Raw genomic sequence first — 22,363 nt, forward strand, 5'->3', positions numbered from 1 at the left:
ATGAGGTCGATGCAGAAGTGCCTTCAGCTGCAATACCACCGAGTGCCACTAGAGGTCGGCTCCTAAAAGTCTCCGGCTCCATAGACTCCCATTCAACTTCTCTCAAAAAATTCTAAGTCAATAAAATGTTATCTCGGTGTTGTTAGCTAAAGTCACTCCTTGTTAGTTTTCTGGAAGTCCATCTGCAAATAATCCGTCATTAATTAGAAAATAAGCTGTGAGATCTGTTTTTGGGGGCGTGTCTTTGACTGACAGGCCTGTGGTGCAGTCAGGTTTCTGTCACGGGGGCGGAGCAAAGTATGTCAGGTTTCCAATCAGATCAGTCAGATCCCTGCTCGTCCAAGTATGGTCACTTCCTGCTCCAAAATAGGAAGATGGCGACGACCGAACTCGGTTGGTTTCAGCTTGGTTTTTTCCATCCAACCACCCAACCTATCTCTGTAATTAAGCATGAAATTTAACACTTTTGTGTTTAGAAAAATAACCTCTCACATATGTCTAGCTTTTTCGAGCGAGTCATTCTTGTGTGTACTTCATACACCTAGGTGAGGCAAACCCTGACACTGACACGTCATCCTCTAGTGGATTGACGGGTGTACTACATGCAAAATTAAAGATAAACTATAGGGACTAATTTACTTTGGTTTTAAACCTAATTTTATGTTTTGGCTCCATAGTATTTAGATATAGCACTTCCTAATTTTAAGAGACTTGCTAATTAACACGATTTTTAAAGAAGGATTTTCTGCGATTGGATTTTGAAAGGATTTCTGTTAATTCTCTGCAAGATTAAGCATAACATACTGACCATTCCTTTATCTGAGAATGACTTTTTGGAAAACCAGTGGAAGCTCTAGACTGTTTGTTTACAACATGCCCTAAAACATGAACTATTTTATTATTCAGTATAATAACAAGGCTTTATATGGTAATTTCGGTATTCTGTCAAAAGGTTTCACCCCTCAAGACTTTACTGCTTTACTGGCCTTCAATGTGGTCAGAAGTAAAGAAAATGTTAAAGGTCAAACCACCACACTAGTGAACACACAAAGTAAGGCACCATTCGGGACCCATTTCCAGCTATAAATTGTTCACCAGTCTTCCCATTAGCGGGAGGACTGGATGAATAGCCTGGTATTACACGCGCCGTGGGAGAGCATGAAAGTAACGCAGCAAAGTGGGAATAAAGTTTTCTCAGAGTCCTCATCTGTGCTTATGGGCAGCTCACAACAAACGAACACGCTGATTAACTGTTATTTTTACAGTCTGAAATTACAGAGTGCGCGTGTCCGTCAGGAGGGGCTGCAAGTGGGCTGCTGGTTAAAAAGCGCGCTGATGACGCCGCGGAGGAGGTTTAACCAACGAGGACTTTCTCTTCTTCTTCTTCTTCTCCTTCTTCTTCTTCTTCTTCTTCCTGTTGGAGAGGGAGAGAGACACACACACACACACACACACACACACACACACAAAGGGGTTTCCAGCCAGATAACCCTCCTCATATATCCAGGACACACTGCGCCTCTTTTTTAGACGCATCCTCAAGAAGTCAAAGCTCCGGAGAGGAAGCAGCTGGTCGGCTCGGTGCGTCCTGAAAGGTCCAGGCGGTTCGGGACTCCAAGAAACCGCGTTTACGACCAGTCAACAGGGTGAGTACCTGATTCAAGGTGTCTTCTAGGGAAAATCTTTGAAGACAAACTCAGAGTGTTTTGAGTTAGAAGGAGGGAAATGTGTATTATTAGAGGAGATAAAAACAAGTTTTAATCTGGAAGAAGTAAATTGTTTTAGACTCATTGAACTATTTCTATTACAAGAAATAAAGTAATCGTGTAGATTTAAAGGGAAACAGTCGGTCTTTCATGAAGAGTCATCGATCATTTTACAGGCTGACCAGGTGATGCAGACATGCTGGAGGACACAGGACACATACTTCCCCTCTCTGGCTGACTAATAATTGATCATTTGATTGCATAAAAGCGTGTAATGGTCAGAAGCTGAAGGCTGCGCGACCCTAGTTCAATAAAAAAGACAGTGATGCAGGAAATATCAGGGAATTTCTGGATTGATCAGGGGCTGGTTGTGGGATCAATGTCAGCAAATATTAACTTTTTTAGTAGCTGTGTTGTTGAGGAGCATTTTTTTTTTTTTTTTTTTTTAAGCCATACATCCTGGGTTTCATTTCAAAACACTTAGCCTATATCTGAACCATCATTTTAGGTCAATTCTCCTGAAATAATTAGCTGATTAATCAACGTATTGGTGGATATATAATGAATTATATATATATATATATTCACCCGTTTTTCTTTGGGTTTGCTGCTTTACTCTTTATTTAAATGTTTTTTTAGTTTGCCGCAGACAAAACAAGAGAATTAAAAGCACCGCCTGGGACTACTTTCTTTATTTTCATGTTATTGACTTCATTATTAACTGATTAGTGAAAAACGGTGAACACATGAATCGATGAGTCATGAAATAATTTTACTCAGTTGTTCAGAGTGTTTGAGTGACTGCAGCAGGTCCAGACAGAACTGTCTCACACCACCTCCCATGACAATTACACCATCACGTTGCTCAGTTACGAGTGTCTGTGTGTTTGGGACAGGCGGGACGACTCCCTGTCCTCCCATCCCAGTGACTTGTCGCCTGGTCGCTGCGCGGGATGTGGGGGTGGCGGAGGTTTGGCACCACTAGCGACCCCCTTCTGTCTCTCCGAGGGGGCAGGAAATCCGCCATTTGACCAGGAAACAACAAACAAACAAACAGCCTCTCCTGGTGCAACAAAGGAGACATTTTTAGCTCGGTTAAGCAATTAAGTGATGAGACAGCAGAAGGAAACGATAAGGCTGGTGTTTAAAGTGTTGGAGATCTCACAGGGAGCTTCTTCTTCACAGAGATGAGTTTTCAATAACTAACGGAAGTCCTTTACATCATTAAATATTATTATCTGCTTCCAATTAGATCTTTTAGAATGCTTTAGGCCTGCAAATTTGGTTTGTGATATCTTTAAATTTGTTGTTTTGTGTCACCCCAAGCCCAAAAACTCAGAGAAGACTTTAAAAATCTGCACATATCAAAATACATAGACATTTATTGATTATTTCACTGATTGTTTCAGTCAAAAAATCCCCCAAAACGTATATTTCCCACTCTGAAAACAGCCACATAAACACAGCATCGTGTGGTTTTTATCTGAAGCAGACATTACTCGTCCACAGATTATAGCTCGTCATGTGCTGTGGTCTGTTGCTGCAAACCAAACCACAGAAGAAGCAGCTGCATTATTTATTTACGAGTTTGATGATCAGCGAACGTTTTAGGAGGTTAGACTGTCGGCCAAAACTGTTTCCTCGGGGTTCTCGTTTTTCCTGTGTGCGAGTTGCCATCGTCCTGGCTCCTTTCCCAAGACGTGGTGTAATCGCCTTCATTAGTCACAGTGACTAACTCTGGATGTGTTTGTCTGTCTTCCAGGTAACAGTGAAGATGCTCCTTCCTCTGGTGATCCTTCCGCTGCTCCTGGCTCCAGCGTTCTCGGTAAACTCCCACTCTTAAATAATACACACTCGCAAAGTCAAGTCCTAAACTTTCCTTTCCCTCTTCTGTAAATCAGTGCAGTTCATCCAGCAGTTCAGGTGTAACGTAGCGCAGCAAAGATCAGCTCGATAAATCTTTTTCGTTTGTAGTCGTTGTTTACCTCATTTTTTCTGGTGTTTACTGATTCAAAAATGTGAAAATTGTCAATTTTTCATTGGTTTCTGATGCTTCATAGACCGAATTATTCCAGGAAATAAATAAAAATCAGAATATAGTATTTTGTTGACGCAACACAAGAACAAGTATAACTGCAAAAAAGTGACATTTTGCGAAAACAAATGAGTTTATTTCATGTTTGTGTCTAGTAGGTGGTCCCAGCATCCTGAAAATGTTTCAGGATTAAGTTAAATTCAATAAAGAGCAACACAAAAGACTCGATACGAAAATATTTTAAAATAACGTCTGTATTTTCTCTGGGTCTCTTATCTGTAACGTCCCAAAACATTCAGTGAGATCACAGCTGACCTTAAATTTCTATATTTAACAAGAGACTATGTCAGATTTTTTGGGGGGCAAAACTGCCCTACCTCAAGAGTTTTTGATTATATCCCATGATCCTCCTCTGCAGGTGAAGTTTGCTGAGTTAGATCTGGTTGTAGCAGCACAGATTTACATCACAATGATGTTTTTTTTGCGTGCAGGTGCCCAGTGTGGATTATTGGGATGCGTGGGGTCCGTACGGAGAATGCAGTCGCAGCTGCGGCAGCGGCGTGACCATGAGAACCAGACGCTGTATCACACTCAGGTACACCTGATGCACCTGTGCGCGTGCGCGCACACACACACACACACACACTCAGGTTTCTCTTTCCTGTGTGAATAAAGTTAATTGTGAGGTTGGTGGGGATAGACTGTCTCTCGATTGTAAAAGAATGCCTTGAAGTCACAAGGACGTGGGCTTGTCTTCCATCCAGAGCACACTGCAGGGAGGGGCCCTTTCACATTAAAAGCAGGCCCGTGTTGGGTGTTGCCTGCTGGCTGCCGAAGAGGAATCAGAACCTTTATTTTTAGGAATTCAGAGGTGGTTTTTAAAATCAGCATCAGTTCATAATTTTCTGTTCTTTAAAGGAGCATTTTGCTAAATATAGTTTTGGGTTCTCTGACATCAGACTACATCAAGACGGAGTCATGTTTACTTCAGATGGCAGCTTTCTCTGTAAATGTTGTGTTAATGGCTTTTATTCTTGGAGTCTGGTTGGCGTGTTGCATCATGTAACACGTCAATCAATCTTGCATTCATCAGGTCGGAAATGGTGTTTGTCTTTAACACACAAAAACTCTATCACAAGTAAAACCCGTCTTACAAAATCCTACTTCAGTATCATCCCCTAAATGTACTTAAAATCATATATTACAGTCGTCAAGGTGGGTTTCAGTGGTTCCCAACCTTGGTTCACGCCCTCTTCAAAGGGTCACAAGATGAATCTGAGCGGTCATGAGATTAACGGGACAAAGAAAGATGAAAAACAAAGTTGTACGACGTACGTCATTTTTATCACTTTCTCTGGCTTCTCTTTAAATTTTGCCGCCTTGTGGTAAGTAAAAATGTGACGTTGACCTTCGACATTTTGAACATGAAATATCATCCTGTTAGACATTTGTGTGAAACTGAAGTCATAATAAGCGCATGAATTCTTGAGTGAAGGCCAAAAATGTGTTTTGTGAGGTCAGAGTGACCTTTGACCCTTAAAATCACTTCATCCTTGGGATCAAGTGAACATCTGTTCCAAATTTGAAGACATTAAATATTGACCTGAAAACATAACACCTCCTATTATGACTATCACCATTGCAATAATCTGAATTCATACAATTTGGGACTTTTTTTCAAAGAATTAAATTTAACAATCTTAGAAGTTTAAAGGTAAAATCGTCCTCTGGTGCACCAGCTTACAACTCGTAGACATCTGATGCTGCTGTTTTCTGAAAGGCCTCAAATCAACACAGGCGTAAACAGCAGGTTTCATCTTTAGCTATGTACTTTTAATCCTGAAATGTGTGTTTAAATGTCAAATCTGAATCTGTGAAGTAAACTCTAATCTTTTAAAAATGTATTGGAATAGAAATATGAAGTAATGTAGCCTTAAATTGTACTTGCAGAACATGAGTGCAGTACTTTCAAAGCAGATTTCTCCTGAACCTGTAATCTGTCTTGATACTAAGACAAACGTGTCATCTTTTACAGCTGATAAATGTTCAGCAGAACGAAGGCGCGTCTCGGTAATGGACAAATAACTTTATAAAAAGAACATGTTGGTTTCATTTTTGAAGAAAGATTGCCACCAGGCAGAACAGGCCCGTAATGAGCTGTAACATGTCTAAACACTTTTCTCTTTCACTTTGTGGGATATTCTGTTGCATTTATGTGACTGCAAACTGTAGGAAAATGCAGTTTCCCCACATTAAACATTGATTCGTCTGTGCAGAATAAAGTGAGTCCCGTCGATGTTTAGACGACTCCAACATGTCCGTGCAGTCAGTGAGTGACTCAGACTTTCTGTTAGTTTCTCCTCTTTATCTGAATGATGAATAATAGAGAAGAAGCCCCGCCCACTGCTGACGAGTCAGGTGAACTCTGTCATATCTTGTCTGCTCTGTTTGCCTGAATCGCACCTTTTAAACACTGTGATTTCACGCCTTGAATCACTGTGTGTTTTTACAGGAACTCCCATTTCAACATGCACTCATTTTAGTATATAACAGGCTATAATCAATATCAATTTCATGTGAACTATTTCAACATTTCTATTATGCATCATTTAAAACTGAAAGTCCTGACACAGCAGATGTTTAATTCTCCGTATTCCAGTGAAACGTTGTTGTGAGTTTGGACGTGTTCGAGGCGTGCTGAGAGCAGCTCGTCTAGATTTAAAGCTTAAGGGCAGGTACTTTTAAAGGTGACTTAATCATGAGGTATGAACATGGCTGGGAAGGAGGGCGGCAAAAACAATCGGCTGCCTCAGTTCACCGACGCGTGTGTTAGTGCAAAGTTTTGGGTTCAGCTGTGTTGCTTTTTTTTACGGGTAGAGATTAAAGAGGAATGTCGCTTAATTTTAGACCTGAAACTTGTTATTTCTGTCTGAGATGTATTTGCATACGTTCACTGCATCCGGTCGTTAACGGTTTCTGTCCCACAATGAGGAAACAAGTTTTAAGGTTTGGAAATTGGAAATTTGAGAGTACAAGTTGTGGTTGAGAGAGGAAACTTTACACTTAAAGATGAGTTTACTCTCAGACATGTATTAAGACGTATAAAACGACTCTTCTTGGAACGATGATGAGTCTCTGATATAATTATCTCATTAAACTTCTTAAATTGACATTACTCCTTTTTTCCTCGTTGAAGATTCCATGAATATGCAAATGTATTTTGTTTCCAAATCTGACCTTTGACCCCTCTTCGCACAGCACTTTCGTCTCTTGTTTGTTTCCCACATAACGAGACGATGTCCCACTTTTTGATTTTTATCTCTACTTCAACACCGCAGGACAGACGCTTTTCTAAAATCTGGAAAGGCAGCTACGAGACAGAAATTCCTGTTTGAACCCAAAAAATGATTTCCAGATATTTAATGACAGGTCGTCTTTACAGCAGTATTACAGGATCTCTGTTTAAAATGGGCTCGTGTCTGTGGGTCTGGAGGACATCGTCTTGTCCCTCAGCTTGAGGCTTTTAACACAAAGTCAAGTTGGAAGTATGAAGTTTGAAAGAGTTGGACTCCGATGTCCATCCTTCTTTTCAAACCTTATTTCAAATGTAAAATCACACACGTGCCCCTATGAAATTGAGAGGATCAATATATGAAATACATCGGCGTTAATTTATAAAAAACATTCACTAACAGTGTCTCCTATCCATGTGTCCTTTTGTGCACACGTAGGACGGACAGAGGACACAACTGTGTGGGACCAGACAAGTCACACCGCTCCTGCAACATCCAGGTGAACAAAACCAACATCAACATAAATCACAGCGTCATCTGCGGAGAAAGACTCTTTCCTTTTCACTCTCCTCTTGTTGGATATTTCACTCTGCTTTAAAGCCAGCTATAGTTTGCTGACCTTTGACCTCTGTGCTGCTTACCATTGTCCCCACTCAGGACTGTCCAGAGGGATCCAGGGACTTCCGTGAAGAGCAGTGCTCCCAGTTCGACGGGACCGACTTCCAGGGGAAACGCTACAAGTGGCTCCCGTATTACGGAGGTCAGAATCCCGAGAAGTTATTATTATTATTATTATTATTATTATTATGATGATTTTTTCAAATTATTTCTAAGATGCGAAATGAAACTTGAATCTCTCTGCCAGCTGAGAACCCCTGTGAGCTGAACTGCATGCCAAGAGGAGAGAACTTCTTCTACCGCCAGCGCAGCGCCGTGGTTGATGGTACGCCGTGTCACCCAGGACGCAGGGACATCTGTGTGGAGGGAGTCTGCAAGGTAGGACGCACTGGGAAAAAAAAACACACGCAGAAAAAGAGCTTAATAAGGATTTCTGTCAGAGACTTTAAAGGGGCAAAAATGAAAAAAGCTGCATTTGTATATCACACAGAAACGGCTACATGAAAGCTTGCGGCTCGTTTTAACCCCATAATCAAACAAAGTGCTGCAACTTCAGATGTGCTACTTTAAGAGAGATTTATAGTCCCAACATGCCTCTGTTGATGTCTCCTCAGCTCCTACCTGCAGGGGAATCACTGATGTTAACGTCTGATCTGTATCTGGATGTCTGATCTGGACAAGAAAATGCGTGTTAAAGCGAGATCTAAAATCTGGAGAGAGATCAGTCAGATCAAATCTAGAGGTCAACATGTCTGTGCAATAACAGGTGTAAATGCTTAAAATAATCATATGTGCACTGTAACATCCACTAAATACTGAAAGGAGCTGCAGAGCTGTAGAAGTTCATTTAAGTCATCCGAGTTGCAGATGAAGCTGATTAATCTGCAAGTGCATGATTATTATTTTTTTTTTTTTAGTAAATCAAAGTCAGGGCAGCAAAATCTCTCATCTCTTATCTGTACTGGGACTCTGTGCTCACAGCCTCACCTCATTAATCAGAGAGGACACAATCAGCAGGATCAGAGATTAGTTTCACTCTGTGCTCACGTCAAACACTTCATCCCTTCTCCTGCGCCTCTCCCGTAATTACTGCCTCGACCCGTCAACCGGTTTCCTCATGAAACACCTCGCCTGTTTATCGTCTCCATCGCCTCCTCCCCTGTCAGAAATCTCTTCTCACGTCTTATTTTAAAACCTTATTGTTCCTCTGGTTATCTAAAAACAGAACAGAAACCTTGTGGCCTCTCATCACATTTACTCTCTCGCACTCTGGTAAAATCAGGTTTGGCTCTTCAACCTGCCAATCTATGATGGACTGCTGCTGCTTTTTGCAGCTTTGTAAAGTTTTTTTTTTATGAGCAGTTTTGAATTTTTATTGATAGTCATTGCTTTTTGTGGAACAACAATCATTTTAAAGTTTTTATCTCAGTGGAATTACACGTTAAAATGTCAAAATATACTGTCGTTATAAGGAATCAGCATTCAGGCCAGTATCATCATCCATTAAGAATAAAGAACGTTTGATTGCTCATAGTTTGTGATCACATTTAATATAGCTAAAATTTTAAAAGGCAAGTTCATTTAGAAAGAATCATTCAGACACAATGCAGCTCAAAGTGCTTCGCAGAGGCATAGAAACCCATTAAAAATAAGATATCTAGAAGAATTTAACATCGCATTTAAAATGTTAAAACGTTTATTAGAAAGCCTCCATTTTTTTTTTTTTTAAGTCCTGATTTAAACAAGCAGATCTCAGGAAGCTCGTTCCCAAACCAAAACCTGCTTCACCGTACTTTGTTTGGATTCTGGGAACACAAGAGTGAACTCGTCCCCCGATGACCCGAGTGGTCTGGCTGCTTCGTAACGTTAATCTGAAACCATTTACAGTTTTACAGACGAGCGATGGGATTTATAAATCGATCCTTTGACACACAGGAAGCCGTTTCAGTGATTTAAATTGAAATAAGTGACGGAAAAACTTTCCTAACAGCTTTCAGAGCATCACTGAATATCTCTCCGAAGAAACACGCAGCTGATCATTGACTGGAAGAATCCAAGTTCAAGGTGAAATGTCAATGTTCTGTTTATGAAATGATTCCCCTCTTTTCCCTCCGTCAGCGTCTGGGCTGCGACAACATGCTGGAGTCTCCTCAGCAGGAGGACCCCTGCCTGCAATGTGGGGGGAACGGTCAGTCCTGCTATCGCGTCAAGAACAGCTTCAACGTCCGCGACCTGACGACCGGTAAGACGCTGCTCAACGTTTACCTTGGAGGGACCAGGAAGCAGGAAGTGTGTCCTCAGCCCGTGTTTACGTCCCTTTTTCATCCTCAGGCTACAACCAGATGTTCATCATCCCCGTCGGGGCGACCACCATCAGCATCAGAGAGACCGTCGCCACACGCAACTACCTGGGTGGGTTTCTGTTCTGCTTTCAAAGATCAGAAGATGAAGTTTAGATTTGTTTGTCGATCATCTCTCACAAAACTTTTTAACTGTGAATCATGACCAGCTATCAAGAACCTGCGTGGAGAGTACTACCTCAATGGCCATTGGGTAATCGAGTTCTCCAGGGCGACGCCCATCGGTGGCACCATGCTGTACTACCAGCGAGGCGCCGAGGGAGACAACGTCCCGGAGACCATCATCGGCCGCGGTCCCATCACCGAACCGCTCGTTGTGGAGGTAGACATCAGAAATGACTTTTTATCTTTCATACCTCAACTTCAAACCTCTAACGTCCTGTTCATCCTCTCAGCTGATCAGCCAGGAGCCCAACCAGGGGGTGGAGTTCGAGTACTACCTGCCGAACGGACGCTCCAGGGAGGGATACTACTGGAGCTTCGGATCCTGGTCGGCCTGCAGCAAAGAGTGTGGATCAGGTGAGGCCTCGGAACCGGTCCTCTGAAACCCTCGTGTTCCTCTTCTCTGCTCTGGTAAAACAAACACTCGGTTCTCCGTCTCGCCCTCCGTCAGGCTACCAGTCTCGCCTGGTCTTCTGCAGCATCGATAACGAAGCCTACCCCGACTATCTGTGTGCGTCTCTGCCGAGGCCGCAGACCAACCGCACATGCAACCCCCACCAGTGTCCTCAGATAAACAGGTAAACAGTGCTTCACCGGCAGAACGTCCCGCGGGCAGCGAGTTAACTTTTATATTCCGTTTTAAAATGAGTAAAAAAAAAGTGCCCGAGCAGCTTGTTGACTGTTGTTGGTGTGCTGTGACTGTCTGAAAGGATGGCGTACCTGTATCCACCACAGTTGTGGAGATCCTCAGAGACACCCAGGGGCTATGTGTTCAGGTAACTCAGGATGAAGCCTCAGGTGGCTGCAAACACGAGAGGGGAGATCCAAATTATTAGTCCTGAAAATTCACAGTTCATTTGAATCATTTTTTTTTAAATAAATCAAATCAAATCAAATAAATATCCATTCGTTTTGGCACACGGAAACAATACATTTGGTAAAAATCTCAATCTCTCCCCTTTTGGATGTGTTTGACTTTAGCGTCTGTGTTTAGAGTGAAGCCTGTTCCTTCTCGTGGGGCAACGGTCCAGCTGAGAGACCTCACCTGTACCTGGTCTCTGAGCCGGGCTGCTGCCTGTTAACCTCTGTGTCTCTGTCCGTTAGCGTAGCCGCTGTGTAGCTCGTAGTTTAAAGCCCGTCCTGCGGGGGGGAGTCGGGGGTGATTGTGTCCGTCTGAGTGGGAAGCAGCAGCAGCAGCAGCAGCAGCGTGGTAGTAAAGAGCCGCGGCTTCAGTCATTGACTCTCTGGTATTTCCTGCTTGTTGTCTTTGATGCTGCTGCTGCTCGGAAACCTGAGATGTTTCCCCACCTCCCCTCCCTCTCGTGATCCCTCGGCTGTAACAGATGGAGAGCAGAGAAGCAGTAGATGGTAAATGAAATGTTACCTGCCGGTTGTCGTTCTACTTTACAATCATTAGTGCTTGTAGTAATTAGTGTCTGCGTAAACTAACCTGGGAGGTGATGAAACTCTGATTTTCAGTATTAATGTTGTCTGATCTCTGAATCAATGTGATGTCAACGTGTCTGTGCGTCGAGTAGTTTTGTAGCTGTCGAGGATAAACTTTGTTAAAAATCCTGCATTTAAAGGAGTTTCATTCCAAAACTGATGTATGTATATTTTAAGTTTAGACCCCCCCAAAAAAACAAATTATTTAATATGTTGATTGACTTAAAAACGAATCTGCACAAATATTGAGAATAAACATCATCATTTAATCATTTAAAGTCCTTTATCAAGCAGAAATGCTGATTATTTTCTGTCCTGGTCACTCAGATTTTAGGATTCTATATTTGTAATTTGTAATTGTTCAAATCAATTCCCGGCCACTTCATGGTCAATTTAAATCCATGACTGTCAACCTCACTGCCCAAACTTAAAACAGTTTTAACCGATTTTATTTCTGCCTTATCTCCATGTTAGTATTTTATTGTTCCTACTAGTTTTTTGTAGTCTTGTCTATAATTTATTGTTTTCTTCTTACTTTGCTTAATTATGCTTATTACCTATTTCTATTGATAAGCATAATTGATAAGCAAAATTACCTATTTTTATTGATGTAATCATTTACTTTACTTCAATGTAATAATTGATAATTAGGGTTACCCTCAATATCCTTTAAATTCTCTGCTAAAAATCTGTTGAGCAATTTAAGTTTGATTTTGTGTTCTGGGAAACTGTGATCAACATTTTTCTCTCTTATTTGACATATTTATTGATGAACTAGGTGACAGATGAACTATAGAATTATTGTTTAAACTCTTATGAACGAATGTAAAATGTTTCACAAGCCAAGAATTCTCACCTAAAAAGAAATGTCCACAAATGTACCCAAATTAAGTATCAATTAAGTTTTAGAAATGTCTACATCTCAGTTTAAGTTGGACATTTGAAAGTTTAGCTCCAAATTCAAACAGTAAAATCCAAAAAACAGTTTTTATGTTCAGATTTTGGAATGAACCTCCTTCCATCAGTCGTCTCTGCACTACAGATGTGTATAGAGTCCAGTATATAATACTACCGACGCAGTAGAGACGCTGACCTCTGACCCCTGTCTCTCGTGTCTCTCAGCTGGAGAACAGGCGAGTGGAACACCTGCTCGGTCACCTGTGGCGGCGGCTCTCAGCTGCGCCGCGTGGAGTGCGTTTCCCACGATGCATCGGGGCCCCGCGTGGTCGAGGACGCCGTCTGCGCCGCCTACACCGAAGCTCCGCCCACTCTGCAGACCTGCAACATGCACAAGTGCGCCGAGTACCGCGTGACGGCGTGGAGCACGGTGAGTGAAACCACCTGGTACAACAAACATTAGACTCTAATGGTTTTTCAACAAAAGAGTGGAAAAAAAAGATGAACACAGACGAATAATTTGGATCAGAAATGGATCACACGAGACAAGAAATAAGATTTGTGACTTTGCTTCTGTCTGTTTAAGAAAGGACATCTCAGAAGAAGTATAAAAAAAAAATATATTCTGCTGTGGCTCAAAGTGAAAGAAAATAACTTAAATTGAACAAGTCTTCCAAATCTAAAACTGATAACCGGGTCAGAAACGCAACTGAGGCCAGAAATCCCCGCCGCGCATGTCGTGACCCGCGTGTGCTTGCAGTGCTCGGTGACCTGCGGCTCCGGTGAGCAGACCAGAGAGGTGACCTGCGTGGGGTCCGGTGGGATGAGGCTGGAGGAGACGTCCTGCAGCACTCTGCTCCGTCCGCTCACCGCGCAGCCGTGCGAGATGTCCGCCTGCGTGAGACAGATCAGCTGGAACGTCGGGCAGTGGGGACTGGTGAGCCGCGACCAACGCAGCTGGAAACTCGGACAAAGTCGACACAGACTGATGGAGATAATCTGTCTCCTTTGTTTGTTTGTTTGTTTGTTTGTTTGTTTGTTTGTTTTTTTACCTGCAGTGCTCCAGGAGCTGCGGCTCTGGCTCACGAGAGCGCCAGGTGATCTGCTCCGACCGGGAGAGGAACCTGTACCCGGTGGGCCAGTGTAACGCCCAGCCCAGACCCTCCAGGGTGGAGCGCTGCAACTCCCAGCCCTGCTACAGCCCGCAGGGTGAGGCCCTCTGCAGCGTACAGCATGCATGTTAGACGACCACCTACTGACCTTCACCGCATCGTTTTGAATTCACCTCTGCCGTTATCCTGCCGAGTAATGACATTTCGTCCCGTAAGACAGAGGATGCTATGAACTCAAAAAAAACGACACGAGCTTCTGTCACTGCGAGGCTCCTGCGGAGTCATGCAACCTCACTCTCCTCTGTGTTTGTTTTATCTGCTGTGTGTGCAGTTGTGCCGAGCGTTCAGGACCCACGAGGACACGACAACGCGCAGACCGGCTTCCAGCCAGACGTGCCGGATCACGCGACAGGTTTCTCTCTCTAAACTTCTCTCGGTGGCGTCGACCTCGCTCACGCTATCGTGAAAAAAAACAAAGATGGGCGAGTTCACGGCCGGAGAGTTTTCGGTGCGAGGCGACGGATGGACACGAAGGAAATGAACCACTGATGCCCGTTTTTAACGAGTTATCGACATTTAAAGCTGCGGGCTGGTCGTTTTTGTCCGAAGTAAATGTTTTTCGGAGGACTGAAATCTGACTGTAGGCGTAAGAATTTCTGCCTCTCGGCTCCTCCGCGTCCCCTCCGCTCTGCTGATATAACTCCTGTCACCGTGTCCCCAACAGACCCCTCGCCCCTCCCCCCTCCGTCCCCTCCCCATCCACCCTGTCCCTGCACTAATTATCCAGCCCTGATTGACATGTTTTCAGGGCTCCATGGGCATTGTTGGCCTGATTAAAATATTTCCGAAGCACTGAAGTGTGCTCGCGCTGGCTGTCTGTAGTTCTTCTGGCATGTTTCGGCGCCATGTGCCATCCCAGTGGTCAGGAATTTAGGGTTTGTGTTTATGTCCCGTCAGATTGTTTGTTCCGATTAAAAAAATATATTTTCTTGAGGGGACGGGGGGGGGGTATTATGAAGTTTTTGTCGCTCTGTGTGGACAAAAGACATAGACTCTCTTGTAGACTTGCAGAGCGATGCGTGAACGTGCCTGTTGGGGTCAGTTTGCATGTTCAACGTGTGAATCCCCCCCCCCCTTCCCCCTCCAACCCCACCACCTCCCCATCTCAGCCCGCAGGCCCGAGGCGAGAGATCCGACCCAGACGAACACGGTCCACGACCCTCACGGCTTCGCCCCGGCCCTCCACTGCAGCCAGTCTCGTTACGGCTGCTGCCCAGACGGACGCACGCCAGCCGGGGGCCCCCAGGGTCTGGGCTGCCCGCAGACCGTCCAGCCCTCCTGCATCCAGACCAGGTAGCCTGTCATTACACGGTGGCCGGGCCTCGTTTACAGTTCTTTGTCCGGGCGCCTCCACGCTGACCACACTCCGCTCTGCACGCATAAATCTGACCAGATCCCCGAAACTGAGGTTTTCTTAGAAATGTCACATTTGGAAGGTTTTCTTGTTATTTTTGGCTCCAAACTTTTCAGCACAGACCGTTTCATTGTTGGTACCTGCTCACGTCTGGTTCTGTGTGTCACAGTTACGGCTGCTGCCGAGACAGAGTGACGTCGGCTCAGGGCCCCAACAAGGAGGGCTGCGTGGAGTACGTGGCCCCGGCACCCACTGTAAGCATGAAAATCTCACACTTTAAATGTCAGCTGGTGAGGACAGAGTGAATATTGTTGGCCCCGGAATAAAACACAAGTACTTCACGAGCATTTAAAGTAACCGGGATGCAGTTCATGGGTTTATCGTAACCTTAAAACTCGACGACAAAAAGTCTTGTTGCATCGTTCTGTCTCCTCAGGTTTCTCCGTCTCTCCCCACTGAGAACGCCGTCCGGTGTCGCACCACCACCTACGGCTGCTGCTACGACCGCACCAGCACTGCAGCAGGACCCAACGGAGAGGGTTGCCCCAACCCACCCAACCACAGTAAGACACAGAGAGGCTGCGGATACTTTATAACACACAGACCGACTGTATGTCAACATAATCTTTAACCTGCTGGACATTGAGATGCTCCGTTCCACCGCCAGGGAGACGCAGAGCTAAAAATACCAACTGAAGCAGAGAAATGTGTTAACAGTCTGGTAGCCTGATGGGAAAAGAAACCGTCTCTTTTATTAGTTTTCTGTTCAAAATAAATGTGTTGTCGTTCCCTCATTAAGTGCTGTTAAATGATATAAAACCCTCCTCATGATAAAACCAGCTGACCCTCACCTCGTTTCTCTGCTGCAGTCGAGCGCTCTATCTGCTCGCTCCCTCGGGGCGCCGGCTCCTGCAGCAGCTGGGTGTCCCGCTACCACTTCGACGTCATCACCTCCAAGTGTGCGCAGTTCTGGTACGGGGGTTGCCACGGAAACAGCAACAACTTCATGACCCGGGCTGAGTGCCAGAGGGCGTGCCAGGTGGCCGCTCCCAGCCAGGCGGCCCCGCGGCCCGCGGCGCCCGGCGGGGCACCGACGTCCCCGAGAGAATCCGGGAGGACCGCATCTGGAGGACGCGTCACAGCCGGAGCAGGGACCTCCTCGTCCGGAGGACGCTCCAGACCCGCCGCCGGAGGGTCACGCAACATGGGGAGGATTTTCACCGTCCAGGGCGGCTCGGCCGGCGGCGCCGCCAGACAGGCCACGAGCGCCGCCACACACGCCCACAGAGGCCGAGTGCACCTGCGGCCTCACCTGCCGTCACCCGACACGGCCGCACAGCACACCGGCCCCGCCGCGAGGTAAGACCCCTGAAGACCCCAGGGAGCACGGCAACAAGCTCTACCCCCCGCCTCCTCCCCCACTCCGCCCCCACCAACCACCACCAGCTTCCTAACGCTGTTTACAGCCTTCTTATCCCTGCTGACGGAGCCCCGGCCCACTCGGCCCCGCTGGGCCGCGGTGAACTGAAGGAGATCAGTCCAGAGACTCATCACGTGCCTCGTTCACCCGACCTCGGAAAAAAGAGCGTGAAGCTGATGTGCAAGGGTTTTTTTTTGTTGTTTTTTTAGTATTGTACTTTGTGTTTAAATATTTCCCACCGCTGACAAATTTATAGAAACAAATGTTTTTAAATGATACAAGAAAATCAGGTTCTTATGAAGGATTTTTAACTGTAAAAGTCAAGAATGAAATCTTGAGCTAATTTAACCTCTGACCTCCAGTGGTTTAACTTCTCACCTCGATGCAGTGGTGTAGTTGTCCTCCAGGGGGTGCTGCTGCTTCACTGCCCACCTCCGACCGCACCCAACGTTATGTTAACCACCCCCCTCCCAGCTTTTGATTCCTCACCACAGAATATTTCACGTGTTATTTTATGCTTCCTGCTCCTCCTGTGATGCCGATATAATCTAAACTCCTGCTTTCTAAAAACACACCGCAGCTCGTAGCTCCACAGACTCTCACGCCTGCTCACATTTCCTCCTCTAAAACCTCGACAAAGTGTCGGGACAAGTCACAGCGAAGCCTTCGTGGACGTCTCTGCTCTTTTATTAAATGTTTCTGGGACTCTTCACTTCATGTTGTTTGTGTCTGCTACCTCACCGTGTCAGTCGCCACCACCTGTCTGTGTTTCTTCACCTAGATGTCATTAGAGCAACACTAATAAAGGTTCTGCTGTGATGCTTCATGTCGTCGTATGCGTGTCGTCACTAAAACCTCAACTTTTGTGTTTTAGCTCTATGTTGGGTTTCTTTTTGGGGAGTTTTATGGTGTGTTTTTTTTTTTTTGAAATTTTTATTTGTACTGTCTGGTGTTATTTGTCTCCTCTCTTGTTGCATGTCTTCTATCTCTGAGCTCTCTCTGATGAACCCTTGCAGCCAGGTTGTGGGCGCTCTTTATGCTTGCTTTGGTGACCAACAGTAGAGCATAAAGTGACTTTATTCTCTTCCTCCCTTCAAACGTCTCCCTCTTTATTCTCTTTCTTTCACATTTCCTTTTCCTTTCCTTCCTGTCCTCTCTTTTCCTTCCTGTCTTTTCCTTGCCTCGTGTTTCCTCAGTTTGACCCTGGGAGGAGTCACCATCGATAAGACCGACCCCTCCACGGTGGAGGCGCTGGTCGGCCAGATGGTGGTGCTGCCCTGCAGAGTCAGCCCTCCGCCGTCGTCCACCGTCATCGCGGAGTGGAGGAGAGACGGCGTCCCTCTGTCCACTCGCAGGTCAGCAGAAACGCAGACTCAGAGGCTTAACATACATTTAATTTCACTTTCCGTCATTCTCTATTTGTTTACTTATGTTTCGTTCAGGCATCAGCAGCAGCCCAACGGTTCCCTGTTAGTTGGTCCTCTCACTAAGTTGGACTCCGGCTGGTTCTTGTGCGTCGCCACTCGTGAACGGGAGAGAGATCACCGCTACATCTACCTGTCTGTCTCGGGTACATTTAATCAACACAATTCCTAAAACTATATTAGATTAATTGTATAAACGATGTCCCGTTTACAATCCAGTTTACAAAAAATTTGGGATGCAGATTATGTAAACTCATATTTAAACAAATCAAATGTTAAAACTGAGACATTTTATTGTTTTATGAAAAATATGTGCTTATTTTGAATTGCAAAACAGTGGTAAACATGAGCCTGTCCCAACTTCTTTGAGACTTGTTGCTGCCATACAATTCCAATGAAATTTCACATTTTTAACATTTGATAGTTTGTTTTTGGTCTATTTTCAAATAAATATAGGTTTATGTTATTTGAAAATATTCACATTTAAATTTTAAACGGTGTCCCAACTTTTTGGGAAACGGAGTTGTACTTATTTTACCCATCAAAGTCATTATCAGCACTTTCTTCTGTAGTTTCTATTAATCATTTTACTAAAATGATAACTTTAAGCTTTTTAAACATACAGACTACATGTTCCTGTAACTTTCTTTAAACACGAGTCGACTTTCACCTGACGTGCGGGCGGCTAATTGGGGCCCAGATTCAGTCCAAACTTGACCGACTGTAACCCCAATTAGTGCGGCGCACGAGAGCGGAGGAGGTTGAGGTGAAGCCCTGATGTCACAGGTTGTGTCAGAACATGCTGACCTTGAAAAGTTAACCGCTCTTAATGCATGGCATGTTATGTAAGCGCTTTGTGTGTGTTCAATCTCGTGTGTGTGTGTGTGTGTGTGTGTGTGTGTGTGTGTGTGTGTGTGTGTGTGTGTGTGTGCGCGCGCGCGTGTGTGCATAGAGGGATCGTCTCAGCCGATTCCCACCTCGCTGTCCAGAGACGTCCCGTTCCCGAGGTAAGAATAAAACCCCAGTAAAGCTGTGAAAGAAGAAATTATCTGCAGCTTCAGCTTCACGTTCTTCTAACTTCCCCCAGGTTCAGTATTGAACGCTCGAGCTCGTCTTCGGTGGAGATGCGCGGCGGACAAACTGCGCGACTGCCGTGCACGATCGTCCCTCCGTCGGCTCTGCAGTCCGTCAGCATCCGGTGGACTAAAGATGGACGGAGCCTCAGCGACCCCCGGTGATCATCACTTATAAGCCCCGTTATCACTGTGAGTGTGAACGGCAGCTCTGACGTCACTGCTCTCCTGCAGGTTCACGCAGCACTCAGACGGCACTCTGATCGTCGGCCCACTGAAGTCCGATGACGCCGGCGTCTACACGTGCACCGCCTACAACCAGCAACATCTGGAGCAGAGACAGCTGCAAGTCAGAGTCCAAGGTGACTTTTATTAAACTCGTGACGCCCTTTATGATCCCCAGACCGCTTGATAGTGTAATTTCACGTAGTCGCCAATAGAGGTCAGTGAAGACTCCCTGAAGCCTTCTTCAGTGATGCTTTCTGGTGTTTTCTTTGGCTTTTAGCCGACCTGAAGATCACCACAGCTCCCAACAACATCCAGGTGTCTGAAGGCAGCACGGCTCTGCTGCCCTGCGTGGTGTCGGGGGACAACGTCAACATCGGCTGGTCCAGGTGAAAGTTAAAGTTATGCAGCTGGAATATAATAAACAGGATGTCTTTTTAGACCTCATGCTGAAGTGACGGTCCAAGCAATGCCAAAACATGAAGCTACAGTCACAGAGTTTGAACCAAAATGAGATATTTAACATAAAAAATAAAGAAGTGACACTTTTTAAAGGACTTTAGTTCACTTTCAGGATGCAAAAAGTCAAATTATCCGGTTTTTTGGGTTTTTTTTTTTAAAAGGTATTCAGACGGTTTGTGCTCAAACATAAAAAATAATGAACTTTTAGCATTTTTCAAATAAACAGTTACATGATTGACAGCTGTAAAAAGAAAAGGGAAGGTGCAGCTGGAAGTCGCCATAAATGAGTCATGAAAAAAGTGTAGCGTATCAATTTAGGAATTGATTGGCAATAAAGGCTTCATTTAAAACTTGATTTTGATTTTACAAAACAAGTTGAAAAAGGTGCACAAAGCTGAGTGATCCTATTTTTCTCTTGTTTTCTTTACAATGTAGAAACGGCGTCCCGGTGCGTCCCGACGGACATAACGTCCTCCTGTCGTCCGATGGCAGCCTGATCCTGAACAACGTGAAGCCGTCCGACGAGGGAACGTACACCTGCAACGCTTACACGGGCATCTACTCCGTGAGCGCCACGGCGGAAGTGAGGGTCATTAAAGACACACAGCAAGGTGAGAGCGAGCGTCCGGATCGGACATCCTGCCGGTTGAATGAGCAGCTTATCTGCAGTGAATTTAGAGGAAATAAAGACTTGAAACAGATTGTTTTCAAAAATCTGTAAAAAAAAAATTTTTTTTTAAATCTCTAAAATGACATCTTCTCACGCATTAAAAAGTCCAAAATCTGTAAATATCTAAATGTTTTTGATTTTTAATGTTTAATTGCTGGACAAGGGACGCCTCACTCTCCGTGTAAAAGTCTATTCAGAGTCTGTTTGTACACTGAAGGGTTCCCGTTTCCACATCATACATGCAAGATTTAACAAAAAGCACCTTTAGTTCTCCTAAACATCATTACGTCACCGCAAGTTTGTATTCAGTGTGATGAAGGCTGTTTTCAGCTTTTATAAATTGAAGGAAATGATTTGGGAGCAAAGCAACCAATTTTTTCTGGCTAATAAAACCTGTAAAAGCTCCAATATTTCTGCCCTGCAGGTGAACAAACAGTCTGCAGTGTTGATTTTATTTATTTCCTATAAAACCGGGCTGTGTTATAAATATGAATCCACCTTCACGAGGTAAATAGGGGGACTAAAACGGGGTGAATTCTGCCGCTGCAGGTGACGATGTGCCGCCGGAGTGCGTCGACCTGCCCGACCTCGCCAACTGCGAGCTCATCGTGTACGCCCGACTCTGCTCCAACTCGTACTACTCCAGCTTCTGCTGCGCCAGCTGCACCCGCCACTCACAGAAGAACGACAGGTTTGGGCGGCTGGGTTAGAGGCCGTGGAGCGACGGGGTGGAGACGGTGTTTGAAACCTCGGGGGAACTCTGAACTGCTGCGTTTGCCAAAAGGACCCAAAAGCAGGTCGTGCAGAAACGTGATTCAATAAGAGAAAAAGGGACTTCTCTGGCTTCCTGTAGGTGTAGTTCAGTCTGTAAAGTAGCACAGAGAGCTCTTCCTTCAGGGAGCTGCTGCTGAGTAAAACAAACGTACCCTGAATGTGAGGCGACCACGAACTCTTTCTGACGTCTTCAAAATAAGTTATTCACACGCTGGACCTTCGTGTTCTCTGTTTTTTAGAGAATCGTCACCTGTCATGTGTTGTTTTGGTGTTCTGATGTGGCCACGCCTGCTTTTTTAATCTACAGGTTCTGGGATGTACGAGGAGCTCCTCTTGCTTCATATTGTTTATTTTTATGTAATTATTTGATAATAAAAATCATATTTTGATAACGGGTTGACTGGATGGACGTATGTGTACTTGATGTTTCCACTAGGGGGCGTTCGACAGGACAAATTCTCATTCAGCAGCTTCAATAATCAACTTTTTACTGTTACAGTCTCTTAATTTAGCAATGAAACATCTGATAGAAATTATATCTGCAATAAAATAAAGACGAAATAGAAATATGTCTTTTATAAAGAAAGATACATGTGTCTAAAATGAATTAAAGGTAAAATAGAAATATATCTGCAACAAAATGAAAATATATATGCAAATGAGGTAGTAACAGTGCTGTATTTAACCAGTGCAGTATTATAATATTTAATGCATTTAGTTTATTTTGCAACATAACACAACCTGCGCAAATAAAAGCAGCGAAAACGTATAAAAGTGCTTGATGCGGAGGAAAAGACGAATGAAGTCTGAAGGCTGCAGAAGACTTCACAATCTCCAAGTGTCATTGTATATTCTATTAATAGAATTACAGTATATAAATATAATTGTGAGGATGAAGGTTTTAAGTTCAAACTGGACAAACTGTTTTCTTCCAGATTCTTTAGAATCATCTGTTTCTTTAGAATCTCTGATGTCAGACTTCAGGTCAGCGTAGTTTTCCTCTTTCTTCTCTTTTCACCGGATGACATTTAGTCACCGGAAGTAGACCGCAGGTGAAACTGATCAAATGATCGATGGGTCGCTTCATCATCGGTGTCATTAGTGACGTGTGTGTGTTTTCCTCACCAGTGAATCTGTCTGCTGTGAACGAGGCCTGTCAGTCTGCTTGGTGGTTTTCCTCTCACAACAAGGAAAGTTCGTATTTATTTATGAAATGAACTGTTGATGTGAGGTTTCGTTTCTGTGGCTGCAACAAAACGTATTTTATTTATC

The 22,363-nt window shown here is 44.5% G+C and overlaps 1 protein-coding gene across 1 annotated transcript; it reads left to right on the forward strand.

Moving 5' to 3' along the window:
* Positions 1-1,617: 1,617 nt before the first annotated feature.
* paplna (papilin a, proteoglycan-like sulfated glycoprotein) lies at positions 1,618-21,481 on the forward strand. Its single transcript, XM_069711732.1, has 27 exons — positions 1,618-1,646; positions 3,469-3,531; positions 4,233-4,336; positions 7,473-7,533; positions 7,692-7,794; positions 7,900-8,030; positions 9,771-9,894; positions 9,984-10,064; positions 10,162-10,334; positions 10,408-10,531; positions 10,626-10,752; positions 12,743-12,947; positions 13,278-13,454; positions 13,576-13,726; positions 13,961-14,041; positions 14,799-14,982; positions 15,213-15,297; positions 15,480-15,606; positions 15,913-16,402; positions 17,660-17,818; positions 17,906-18,033; positions 18,840-18,894; positions 18,975-19,121; positions 19,195-19,322; positions 19,466-19,574; positions 20,083-20,258; positions 20,867-21,481. The coding sequence occupies exons 2-27, from the start codon at positions 3,481-3,483 to the stop codon at positions 21,025-21,027; spliced, it is 3,642 nt and encodes a 1,213-aa protein (XP_069567833.1). The 5' UTR covers positions 1,618-1,646; positions 3,469-3,480; the 3' UTR covers positions 21,028-21,481.
* The last annotated feature ends 882 nt before the right edge of the window (positions 21,482-22,363 follow it).

The sequence above is a fragment of the Brachyistius frenatus genome, unplaced genomic scaffold (genome assembly GCF_029030835.1).
Source record: "Brachyistius frenatus isolate BFR_SWC_R1_liver_20210118 unplaced genomic scaffold, ASM2903083v1 Contig_102, whole genome shotgun sequence".
NCBI classification, from domain to species: domain Eukaryota; kingdom Metazoa; phylum Chordata; class Actinopteri; family Embiotocidae; genus Brachyistius; species Brachyistius frenatus.

Coding starts and splice junctions, on each gene's coding strand:
- paplna (XM_069711732.1), top strand. CDS start 3,481: ATGCTCCTTCCTCTGGTGATCCTTCCGCTGCTCCTGGCTCCAGCGTTC. Junction 15,607..15,912: donor CCCCAACCCACCCAACCACA/GTAAGACACAGA, acceptor TCTCTGCTGCAG/TCGAGCGCTCTATCTGCTCG. Junction 18,034..18,839: donor CATCTACCTGTCTGTCTCGG/GTACATTTAATC, acceptor GTGTGTGCATAG/AGGGATCGTCTCAGCCGATT.